We start from the raw sequence: 13,629 nt of genomic DNA, 5'->3' as shown, positions 1-13,629 counted from the left end.
GATTTAACATTTTTAATTTTTTTAACAGTTTTCTTTTAACTTCATTTACTTCTTTGAAACATTTCAGTTCTACGAATACTGACAGATAATTAATGAGTCATTACAAATATTTGTTTTGCTTGAAGTTTTAGTATTTAAGAATGTTTCAAGCTGGTATCAGTAAAATGATTTTCTGAAACAGATGGCTAACACTTGGGGTGTGATTATAAAGCAGAGTGGAGTGTCATACAGATATATTTGAACTAGCTAAACTATTTGGAAGTCTCCAATTAGTTCACCCTGTCATATGAGATAACACATCCAGTTCCTCAAGTGTCTTGATTATATAACATATCCTTAATGACCTCAACCTTTCCCGTTTTGGAAATAATTAATCAGAGTAAAAGTGTCAAAAGAATACCTTCTGCATGTGTTCTAACAATAAGTAAATTATCCCATTACTGTGATTTTATGTAGGAAATAAAGCAACCAGCAATACAAAAATATCAGTTGACATCATCTGTAAGCACAAAGCATGGCAGATCATTTATTTGGAAATTTGTGTAGGTGGCTTTTTATGCATATCAAAGAATTGCATCAAAGTACTAAGTATATGTTTTCATTGAACTCAGTACTTCTCCCGCTACATCAGTGTTGGTATTTTATTTTTTCATGGCAAATCATACTTTTTGTCTTGTTCTGGAGGACATTTCTTATTTTCCTTGAGATTTCCCTTATGAATGATAACTTATCTTATGTTTTCCTAGGAAAACTCTCTTTCCTTTTGGACTAACAAAGTTTAATGCTCTCATCCATCCTTCTCACACTACTATTTGTTTATAAGTATTATGGACTAGTATTACACAAATAATAGGTTTAGGAATCTTCTGTCTGTGTCTATAAAGTTAGCCATATTTCAGTGATGACATCCATTCCCTTTACAACTGCACATTCTGTAGATTCATAATTTCTTCAGCCAGCCAGTGGTTGGTTTCTGCCATAATTCAGGTTTAACCTCTGAATTCAATGTAAATTTTACCTGCCTTTCTCTACATGCTTACTGAGAGCACTTCTGCAGTCATGCTAGCTGGTTTAAACTCAGCAAAATGTAACAACATGTTAGCTTTCATATATCCACTTTAAAATCAGCTTTTCTACTGTCCTGCAACTCAGTTTTGCACTACTGCACTGCCTACCACAGAATGCCTAAGAGGAACATAGAAGACCCTTTGTAGAGTTTCAGAAGATGTGTAATAACAGAAGTTATTTTGCTCCTTTTCTGTGTTGGTGGTTGGACTGTGATCTAAACTCCTCAGACTGTTAAAAAGGCATTTGGATTGGCATTGTTTAGGTAGGGAATAAGGATGATGTGCACACCTATTGGATGTATGTTCTCATTTTCAGTGCTGGTAGTTTTCAGAATCCCTGCTGTATCACAATGGTAACATTATTGGAGAAAATTCTTTAAACTGTTGTTTTTTGTCCCCCCCTTAGAACATTATCAACTGTATGTTCCTGAGTCAGCTCAAGTTGGATCAGCAGTTGGCAAAATCAAAGCAAACGATGCAGACACTGGTTCCAATGCAGACATGAAGTACACAATTATAAATGGCGATGGCTCTGGGGTATTCTCCATATCTACTGACAAAGAAACAAGGGAAGGAATTCTTTCCCTCAAGAAGGTAAGCCATAGACTTCAGAAGTTTCCTGTATATGTAATTAAAATATAACGATGAGTGCTGAATAAGCAGACACCACAACAAAAATATTTTACTGTGTAAACCTATAGAATCATGAACTTCAGCAATGTAAGCTTCTCCATATTGTTCCCAGAGACACTTAATCTTTTCAAGAAAGGCAGGAAGAAAAGAAATTCAAGGAAAGAAACAGTTATTTAAACTCTCTGTGTTTTTTAATGGTCTTATCTAATATTTATAATACTCTGATTTATAAAACCTTATTGAATTTTAATTAAGATAGCTCACCTTTTTCTGAGTGATAGTTTTGTACATTAAATTTCTTTGGAAAAAGTAAATTGGCTGAAAGTTGTACTGTTGTCCCCAAACTACTTGAATATTGACATAGAAAGTTTTTCTGTGGTAATGATGTGTAATTCAGTTTTCATAGACTGTTATTCTTTGATTTACTTGAAAGCTAACATCTAAATGTCCAGTATTGTGATAAAGACCTTAAATGTTACTGGTCAGGCAATCATACAGTTATTATTTATATGAATTCCCTCTATTTGTCCCAGTCTTTTTAAAACACTATTTATCAATTTTTCTTGCCTTTTAATTTCATTCTTAACTGAATTCAATACATAAATCTAATTCCATAGATAATTTCATCTCCATATTAAGTCCTCTGAACTAGGACCATGGTGGACATTTCTTGAAGTGTCTACCAACTTATCCTAATATTGTATGACTAGATGTAAATTTAATTTTATAATAACTCAGAGATATGGGTTATTATATTTAAGATTTTTTAAAAAAACCTTTCCAAAAAATGAAAATTTATTGATTTCAGTTTTCACTTGGAGTAACAAATGTCAATTAACAATTCTCATGTGGACTTGTTACTGTCTTGTAGACATCAATTATATCCATATAGCCTAAAAAATAAAAGTGATTATGTATTTGCTAGTACATATTCTGGGGTTTACTAATGGTTAGAGGAATGAAATCCAGAGAAAATGCGAGAAAAGACGTTAAATAAAAACTATCATAATGCATGTTTGTGTTTATATTGCTTCTGAACATATATATTTATGCACATTTTTATATAATATCTTAAAAATAGTTTGTAACTAAAGGAAATGTTATTTTTTATAATTTATAATGATTTAAAAAGGCTTCTGTCTCTTCCAGTATCTTAAAAATCTTTAACTCAGTGTCTCTTATGAAGGTTGTGTAATATCTGCTTCTTTCAACCACAAAAAAGTAAACTGTTTTTATACCACTGAACTTATTTCCTGGTGACCTTGATGTAGCTAATGCCATAGCCTATTATTTGTTCTTCAAAATGAGCACTGTACTCTATTTAAAAGTTCACTATGGCTACTGTTCATTAACTACAACATTTATGCATATTGAGAACATGAAGCAGAAAGAAAAAAAATGAAAGACATAGAAATGAGTTAAATCACATTTTTTACTGTTTTTGGCAGACAAAATAGCTTCAGAGAAATTTTCACTATGTTTCAGAATATGACAAAAGCATATGTTGCCTATTCTTATACATACACTACAGTGATTTGAATCATTTTCCCATCAAGATAAGAAGGGGTACATTTTGCTTAGGTAATGTTATGTTCCAGTTGAGCAGAAATTCAGCACTTAAAGCTACATAAATTGGTGTGAATACCTCAATTACTTCCTCAGATATAATATTCCATTTTACAGTACAAAAAAAGTGATCTTTTTTTCTTTTTTCTTTTTCTTTTTCTTTTTTTACATTCAGATTCTGTATGCAATTTAATAAGTATTTATATTCTGTGTGCTTTTGATTTAGATTTGGTTTCAAGCCGAATTTGTTTGATAGTCTACCCATGTAAGACTCACGTGCTGAAGCCACAAGCTTAACCAAGAGTATTACTTTTATATTTGAGAATCCAAGAGTTCACCCACTAAATTTTTGCAGAGACTTTGGTTCTTAATACCTTGAGATAGCCTAAAGAGAAAAATGCTCCACAGGTTTTCCCAGGACAGGCTTTTAATTTTAGGAGAAAATAAGGATTTTGGCAAAGGTTTAAAAGGGGTAATAAACAACCAAGGTAAAGCATTCCACAAGGCACCAACCCAGCACATGTCAACCTAAAAACTTAGCAGAATCCAACCTACTGGTTTTAAGTTACCCAAAAGAGATTAAGAAAACAGTAAAAAAAGAGATTAAGAGAAGAAACAGGAGTAAAGAGAGAGAAAGGAGATTACGAAAAGATATTTAGAGAAAAATAGCTACAACCGAAAAATCCTGCAGAAGTCCTGCTCCACATGGCAATGGCAGGTTGAGATAGAAAGAGCAAGATGGAAACCACATGCTGCTGTATTTATGTGGTTTGGCCACTGTGGCCACCCCTGCCAGGTGGGACATCCAGTTCACTGACCCTTCTGTGCCTCCAGACCAGGGTGGTGTTGCCAGTCAGAGACTGGGTTAGGACTTGCAGAGTCGTGGTGTGGGTGGGCTGCCAGGCTGCCCTTTTGACTGACAGCTACTCCATGTGAGTTCCGTGTGAGTTCCGTGTGCCCTGCCCCACAAACACACGGGTTGGTTCCAACCCAACAATAAAATAATACTTTTACGGATCCAGCGTCTCACAACACAAACCAGATAAACTCCACTAAGAACAGAACTGGTTTTGTTTTGTATATCAGATACCAGTACCTTCTGTAACAGAGAGATAGAATGATTTGTGCTCTAGTATTCTCTAGAAGAATTTACAGTAGGAACACCAGAAAAGGCAGAAATAAATAGGTTTTTGTCTAACAATCGGAAATCCTCCTCAAACCTTTTAAAAACTCACTTATTTGAGGTTCTGATGCAAAAATCAAATTTCTCAGCCTACAGGTAGGCTTTTCAACAGACACACTATGGTTGTGAGTCTTGGAAGTAATTTTTTTGATCTCATTCTGGGATGACCCAAAACATTCAGTACTTTTATTATTTTCCCTACTGACAAACTTGTGGAGCCATTCTTCAGTCTTAAAAATCCTTCCACGAAGGGTTGATTATAAACTGTCATTTGACATCTGATGTGAAAATCATAACATACAATAAATTCATACTGAAGTTATGTAGATAATTGTCATAGAAAGGCATTATTCTTTGGGAAAATAAGAAACAAAAATTCTCATTTTTTTCATCTAAAATATAATTTTTTTACCTTATTTCTGGGGAAAAGTTAATATTTTAAGTAAATATAGAAATGATTTATATATCTAGAGACACAGGACAATTCTGCCTCTCAGCTTATAGCTACAGCTAATTATTAAGATGTTATGGGAAGAAGAGAAAGCAGATGAAAGCAAAAAACTGCTTTAGCTATGGTTGAAATGTCAGTATTTTCTGATTATCTGAGTGGATTATTCCCGTATTCTTGGAAAAAAAGGAGCAAAAGTCTGATTGAATAACTACATAAAAGAAGAAAACGAGACTTTATGTTATTACAAGAGTGTCTTTCTGCATGTGTTTTCTGAGAGAAATTAATCTTCCTATACAAATTAATTCAGTCATTGTCATTATAAACTTTTCTAAAAAGACATCATAGTTACAAGTTGCAATCCTATTGTAAACTTATTTAATCTTAGAATTATATGCTGCGGAGCAATGCAAATTACTATTCAATATTTCCCTGCTCATAAGAAAAATACATCATAAATTAATGTACATCTGAGTTAGAATTTACTAAACTTTGTTTCTTTATGAATTGGTTTAATCAAGTAGCATACTTAGCTCTTTTTTCTTAGAGTAGTAGATTTACTATGCTATGGTTAATTTCTATGCTTTAAATTTTTATTTTTACATTTGGAAAAGGAAGACAGAGAATGTAAGAGTCAAAAAACGTTTCATACTATTAGAGTTAAGAAAATGAATTAACTGTCCTTCAGTACACAGAGAAGAAATCAAAGAAATATAAAAGCATATATAAATCCTGACCAACTATTTTTCTTATACATCATCAGTCAAATTTATTGTAGATTTTATCTACAAAATACGCATTGACATTGACAAGTCATACATTGAGTTTCTCATTTGTCCTGCCTAAAATGCTACTTCTCCACTCTTTGGGGTGATAGGAAATACCAGTTTAGCCTTGGATGAAAGCTTCGATGCTTGTGCTGAGTTTTTTTAAGACAGACTGTCAGGTCCACACAGAATGATCAGAATTATACTGGTAGTACTGGAATTCTACCACGCCATAATGTCGTAAAAATTGCAATTCTAAAAAAGAAAAATAAAAAAAAATTCCATGCACATGCAATTTCTTTTAATGTTATGCCTGTGTTTTGAGACTGTTGGAAACTTGGTGGTATTATGTACCTGTATAAATTACCTGCTTTGCCAAGTATAATAAAAAATATTAACCTACCTGTATTTTTAAATTGGTTGAAGTCATAAATTTGTAACAGAGAAAGTATCGAGGTCTTTATTATTAAGAATGAGTGCTTTTGCCCAACATAGAAGCACATTTAAAAATAATGATCTGAAATCTGCCTTAGGACTGCCTGGAACTGAGCTGGTATTTTTAAAGCCTTTTAATTAATAATTAGAACTAACAGGCAATATATAGGAAAAAATTACTTCTCAAATGAAATTCTTGATGGACTGTCTATGAAATGTAGTCAATTACTTTAGTGAAACTGAAGAAACCAACCCAAAATAGTTGTGGTTCTGTAACTATGACTTCTAGTAAAAACATTGACTAGCTCTATATCTGCTAATGAACTTCATTACTTCTGTACTTTTAAGTTAAATATCCTTTTTAGTCCCCTCTACTACACTGGGAGAGTTGGGAGTCAGGTGTGTCATGTTTATCTTACATCTTGAATAAGACAGTGCATTAGCATGTTATGTGGGATTAAAATAAATATATAAAGTCAGTAAAATTAGTCATAATAATCTGAAAACTAGAGAAACTGTAGATAAAATTTTCACGTGTGTGAAATGGGAGTCCTAAGAAAGGAAGTACCCATGCTGTGTGACGTACAAATCAGACTCCCAGTTTTTTCTCTCCTAGTAGAGAGGTAGGATTCATCATAGGAATACATTGATTTAAATACAGGGCAATGATAAAATGGCAAAGGTGTTCCTGGTGTATGGTACACCTGGGGATGTGCCTTCTAGAAAGTTTTACTGCACGTTAGGCTCTGTAGAAGACACATCCCCAGCTACAGACTTCCATTCCGTTCATGATGGATTGTACAGTACAGCAGTACATGGTAGGACTGGCTGAAATATTTGTCTCTCTTGTTACTGGAGATGAATTGAAAAGAAAATGGTCTAGAATATAGAGATGCATTTTTCTGATTGGAAAAGCACATAAGCTCATGTTTAGGTTATTCTTACACAGTCATAGAATCCTAGATTCATTAAGGTTGAAAAAGACCTCCAAGATCATCCAATCCAACCTTAGACTGATCATCACTATGCCACCTTAACTGTAGCATTAAATCCCATGTCTAGTTGTTTCTTGAACACTTCCAGGGATGGTGACTTCCTATTGGCAGTCCCTCCCAATGCTTAACCCCCTATCAGTAAAGAAATTTTTCCTAATACCCAACCTGAACCTCCCTTGATGCAGCTTGAGAGTATGTCCAGATCCTTCTGCAGAATCTTCCCACTCTCCGGCAGATCAATGCTCACGCCCAGCTTAGTGTCATCTGTGAACTGACTGAAGGTACACTTGATCCCCTTCTCCAAATCATTGATATAGATATTAAACAGGACTGGCTCCAATGCTGAACCTTGGGGAACCCCACTAATGACCAGCCACCAAGTGGATGTAGCACCATTCGCCACCACTCTGTGGCCCTGTCCATCCAACCGGTTTTTAACCTATCAAAGAGCACACCTTTTCAAGTCATGGGCTACCAGCTTCTCCAGGAAAATGCTGTGGGAGACAATATCAAAGGCTTTACTGAAGTCCAGATGGACTACATCCACAGCCTTTACCTCCACTGGATGGGTCACCTGGTCATAAAAGTTCATGTCTCTATATTAAATGAGTGTTTTCCTGCAGGAAGTTGCTTTTTTCAGTCGAGGATTTAAGAGATGTCCAAAAGAATTTAGTATTGCTGTTACTGTCAAATTTTTTAATTAAAAATGCGAAGTTAATTTAATTCAGGATATATCAGACTCTGCCTTTTTCTGGATTTAGAATTTACTGATTAAAATCAAAGGGTGATAAAATCCAGAAATGTTGCATTATCAGAAGAATCTGAGGCTCATTCTGAATCTTGATTTATTTCTAAAACTGGTACCTTGTCCAATATTCTGTTGTAAAGAAAACTGAATCCATCCTGCTTCATGTAAGTCATTCTACTTAGAAGGCATGGCAGTGGCTGCGAGAATGTCAAAGAATATTGTCCCCTTCCAGTAACACGAAGAAATGTTGTTTAAGTTAAGCAGAAAAGATGTGGTTAACCTGATAGCAGACTAAACTGAAAAACAGAATAACACTGATAAATCTTTGGTTTTTTTCTGCTGACAGCCTCTCAACTATGAAAAAAAGAAATCATATACTCTTAATATAGAAGGAGCAAATACTCACCTTGATTTCCGCTTTTCGCACTTGGGACCTTTCAAAGATGTAACAATGCTGAAGATCATCGTTGGCGATGTGGATGAACCTCCACTCTTCACTATGCCTTCCTATGTCATGGAAGTTTATGAAAATGCAAAGATTGGGACTCCTGTTGGCACAGTAACGGCACAAGATCCTGATGCTGCAAACAGTTTAGTGAGGTATAGTAAGTCCAAATTGCATGAGACCGAATTTCACAATCTAAAGGTTTAATGAGATCTGGGATGTCTGAAGACTATTTATTTTAGTACATAAATGGGAATACAAGTCATAACAGTGTCATGATTAGTCTGTATGGATTTAATAACGTAATCTTCTACCTTTTGGTTTGCACTAAAATTCCCATCTAGTAATTGGTCTGAGCAAAGATCTGAAGTGCCAGTCAGTATCTTGCCACTAGTTGCAAATCTGTTAAGGATCATAGCACTGTTTTTCCTTTGGCTCTCTGCACACTTGCTGCACTGTAGTTGTCCCGGGTGCTTATGGAAGACAGCAACTGGTTTAGATATGTCTTTTTTTAGAGACAAGCAGGATCATTTCTGCAAAGTTTTGGTTGAGGACGAACCCATTGTTTTGTAATATACTTCAGCTTTAGTGGAGTATCAAAAGAATAGATTAGGTGTAATAATGAACCTCACTGATGTTGCTAGGGGTATGTCATCTCCAATTGTGAGGTCTAGGGCAAAGAGAAGTGTCGGGAAACAAGCACTTGCAGTATAAGGTATACTTAATTTGAAAGCTAAATGAATATATAATATACTAGTGTGGTGGGTTGACCTTGGCTGGTCACCAGGTGCCAACTCAGCCGCTCTGTCACTCCCCTTCCCAGCTGGACAGGGGAGAGAGCAAGATGGAAAGCAACTCGTGGGTTGGGATAAGGTAGTTTATTAAAACATAAGCAAAGGAAAAGCTTGTGCATGTAAGAGCTAAGTGGAAGATAACATAGTTTATTCTCTACTTCACATCAGCAGCGATGGTTGGCCACCTTCAAGAACAGGGCTTCAGCGCGTGTAATGGTTCCTCAGCAGGCAGCCTCTGGAGACAATGAATGCCCACCTTCCTGCTCCTTGCCTTAGCTTTTATATCTTAGCTTATGTCATATGGTGTGGAACATCCCTTTGGTCAGTTTGGGGCAGCTGGCCTACTTGAGTCCCCTCCCAAGATCTTGCCCTCGATTGAGGAAGGAATGTTACAGTGCTGATGCTGTGCTCAGCAGTAGCCAAAACACTAGTGTGTTATCAACACCCTTCTAGCTGCCAATGCAAAGCACAACACTGTGAGGGCTACTATGCAGAAGTGAAAACCATCTCAGCCAGACCCAATACAACTAGGAAGGAAATATTTTGATAGTACGTCAAATTTTTTTTATTCTCAAAGTAAATTTTCTCATTAAAAGGCAAAAAAAGAAAAAGAAAGAAAGATTTCTGTGCTGACGGTCTGGCCAAAATACTTGTTATAAGAGAAGTGGCTTAGGAATAGGTCATGATTTGAACTAAGAAACTGAAATCAAGGTGTAAATACCCACACAGCAAGCTTGAAATGCACTGGTGTTGAAAGTATATACATGCTAATTTGACTTCTAAATTTAAGAACATTTTGATTTAACTTTGAAAAATCAGGAATTAGGGGTTTAATATGTTACTGATTTAAAGTAACATATTTTTAATTAAAATATCATCTATAACATGATCTAACCATATTTTTTAATGGCTTCATTTGTGGGCTGAGTTATTTTCTAAACTGGCATACAGTGACAGAATTTTGTGGAGAAATACATGAATTTTGTCTTGAAGGTGGTAGTAGATTTAAAATTTAAAAAATAATCTTCATGAAAACATATTTTATGCTATTCCTTTTTATGACATAATGGTATAGCCTTTGTAGAAATCATATGATTATATACATGGAAAACAGTTTTTCTTAAGGTAATTGTACATTTTTAGTCTCGTGACTGAATTGAAATCTACTGGGTACATGCAACAGTCTTGGTAAGATGAAACCATTTTTTCAGAACAATGAAAACATTAGGTTTTTATGGTTCTCTTGTGCTAATAGTCTAAGAATCAAAGTGGTTTGTGTCAGAGAATCAATATATGCAATTTCTTAGTGGCAAACTATTGCCTTTGAAAAATTGCCACTATGGTATTTGTGTCTAAATCATAAATAAAATATTTTTTCCTACAAGTGCCTGTAGCTTTAATTCTGAAGCAACCAGCGCAGTCAGAGAGGTTAGCCATCATGGTAGATTGGAGTAGGAAGGACAAGCGCAGATTTGACTAGTTCCTCCATAATTCAACTGTCTGTGGCCCAGAAGCAGTTTGTCTAGAAAGAAGTAAGACAACTGTGGTAAAAGGGAAGCAACAGCAGTTTGTACAAAGACTGGGAAGGCCAGAAGTAGATTTTCTGAGTGAAACAGACAGTAATTTCGAGGTAGAGGGGGCAGAAGGAAAAATATTTGCAAATATTTTACTTTTTGTATGTGTTTTTTCGAAACATGAATTTGTACCCAGTGATTGACAACAGAATATTGTATCCATAATATTCATATAATTGAGGGAAAAAAATGTCCTTATCTTTGTCTATCCTATTTTTCCCTCCACTGGCATTTATTTTTGCATTTTTCTTTCCATCATTCTCTGTTTCAATAAGGAAAAAAAATACAGTGCTAGCAAAACATACCAAATCATGAAGTTCTGAAAGAAGCCAGCCTTCAGTTACATGTTGTTGGGGTTTGGCAAGGACAGCAGCAGCTCAGATATCCTTGACATATCATTATATTGTGACTGGGTCCACTCTCTAGCCACGCTTTATCCATCTTGGTGGAACTGATAGCGAATGTCATTTGTAAGAATGTGAGCTTTTTATGAAGATGCTGATTCTCTAAGGTCTGAATTAACACACTGGTGCATGGGACTCTAAAGAGGCACCAGGTTGGTGTGCCCTCAAGTGCCCTTGAACCTTCTCCTGCAGGAGGAGAAAGATTGGTCTGGGAACAGGCAACTTTAATCCACTTTCCCTTAACTTCACACAAACACTGACACGGTGCAGAAGGGTTTTGTATTGCTTCAAGATTTGGCTGTATCTGGGGAAACTATGGGTTGGAAGTGGTGCATGACTTGACAAGCAGGACAGACTGTACAGGCTGAGCTGCTGCTCTACGTGGAGGCAGGGTCTTGCTCTACTCATAACCATGAGGAAAGGAGCAAGTTGGAGGAAGCTGCATGTCTCAGAAGCATCCACACAGTGCACTTATGTCCTTCTGTGATGGTTTGCAAGAAATGTCTCCAATGTTTCTCTGAAGCCCCTATGAGTCTGAAAGATAGTCAGAGGTAACAAGGTCACATCTATCCTTAATTTCCAAGCAATTCATAGGTCATTGAAAATAAAACAGTGATTAGAAAAACAAAACCAGGAAAATTCAATGCAACTTTCTTAGAAAGCACAGATCACATTCTCCAGGGAAGATAAGTGCAGATAGGACTTGCACTGCTGATCTATGTATAGCAGGGGAGTAACAGAATAGAGCTTCCTCAGCCAAATGGCTCAGATACATCTCCAATGTTATGAATCTATAGGACAAGATACAGAGCAGTGATTTACTTATCAGTCTTTCCTAATTCACTTGTGCATCCTTTCCACTTTAGGAGGACACTCGTCGCTGTGTGTGTGATTGATGAAGCATTAGGCACACACAGTTGCAATCATATCACTTTGCTGTTCAGCTGCTAAAAGAGATACAGTGTTGTGATTTTTTCACTGCCCAATTAATTAACAGTTTATTTTGATGGCAGGAACAATTCTTATATACAGAATAATGATTGGAGGAGTACTTAAATTAATTAACTTTGCTGAAGAGAAATCTTTTTCAAGAGGTTATGTGAACTAAACCCAAAAATGAATAGCAACCTCTATTGTTATCAGTAGAGAGGGAGATAAAGTGTTTTTTTTCTTTATTTCCTCTCTGCAATTTCATCATAGCGATTTTGATTTCATCTTGTTCCTGAGCTGAGCAGTCTTCAGAGGGCACTGACTTTGAGCCAGTGCTTGTACTGGTGTTTTAATTTTTAAAGTTCAGCAAAAACCCCTCTGTAATAACAAAGATAGTTTGTTTTTTTTTACTTTGTTTCAGGTTTTTTGGCTTGTTTGTTTGGGTTTTTTTATTCAGTATTTATCTGATTGGCAATTTGTACTTTTTTAAAGGACTTCTCTTTTACATTGATTTTTTTCTTTAAATAGATAGAAATGCATTTTCAGGGAAATTTGTTGAAATGTTATGTTTTGGAATAAGAGATTATTATTCCACTGAAATATGGAAAGCAAGCTTAATAATAGAAATCATAAGAGAGAAATATATTAAAACTTAACAATGTAATAATTTTAAATATAAAGATTTTTTAATTAGTTTGAAAATCAGCTATTTAATTAAATTGTTTTCTAAATCAACAGAAAACATCATTCATTCACAGGTATTGCTACCTTGTTGGAACATTTTTGAGAAACTAGTCCCCTTTCATTGCATTGTATCAAATATTCTTCTTCCACACACATATCTTTGTTTTTGAAAAGGTCATGGTTAAATAATGTTTATACTAATATCTGATGTGCAAGTGGGTCTTGAAAATTTCCCATAAATTATTACTATTAAATGCCCTAGTTATAATTTTATTTTAATCTATTATTCTTTTTAAATCCCTTCATACCTATTTTGAAATTATTTTTTCTTCCTGAAACCATACACAGAAAACTTGCACAGAGATTATGGGTGAAAACAGCTTTTAATTAACAAGTCGCTTATGTGCATTGAGGGTAGCCCTGGGCTGCTAGTACTGCCTCAGGGCTGCAGCAGTGCCTATTGAAACCCTGCCATCCTCCTGTAGGTGATTCTTGGGTGATGAGTCAGTCCAGCCACAGTGCATACTCCAAGTGATTCTTGAAGCTTTCCAACTGCATCTGGTCTGTTTTCAGTGGAACAGTTTTCAGAAGCATAATGTTGCAACTATTCCCCAAGCCACCTCTAAGTTAGTCATTCAGAAAAAAGGCGTAGTTCTAAGATCACGATACTTTCTGAAACTCTGATATAATAGTGAAAATACCTCTGTGACGTAGACCAGTTCCCTCATATTAAACTTGATCTCAGTTTGATATTGTACTATGAGGAACTGAAAATCTTTATTAACATTGTACCCTTGAAAGGGTAGTGTTTGAGAAATAAGACATGCTGTTATAGAAGTACTGTAACATCATTCCTTTGGCTGCTGCTGTGCAATTTTTGTCATGCAGCAGTACAGGAGGCAAACAGAGGTACTTTTTGAGCACTAATGATAGGAACTCTGTCCCCTCTGGTCATT

General features: G+C 35.5%; 1 protein-coding gene across 1 annotated transcript in view; it reads left to right on the top strand.

Annotated features, from left to right (window-relative positions):
* CDH18 (cadherin 18) overlaps positions 1-13,629 on the top strand; it is a 484,233-nt gene that overhangs the window by 422,121 nt on the left and 48,483 nt on the right. Inside the window, 2 exon segments of the mRNA XM_032700859.1 lie at positions 1,474-1,661; positions 8,189-8,442. Of these exon segments, the coding sequence (XP_032556750.1) occupies positions 1,474-1,661; positions 8,189-8,442 (442 nt within the window).

Source organism: Chiroxiphia lanceolata, chromosome 1, assembly GCF_009829145.1.
Source record: "Chiroxiphia lanceolata isolate bChiLan1 chromosome 1, bChiLan1.pri, whole genome shotgun sequence".
Lineage (NCBI taxonomy): Eukaryota > Metazoa > Chordata > Aves > Passeriformes > Pipridae > Chiroxiphia > Chiroxiphia lanceolata.
Note: the sequence above shows the minus strand (reverse complement) of the source record. Positions and strands in the feature narration are given on the sequence as shown.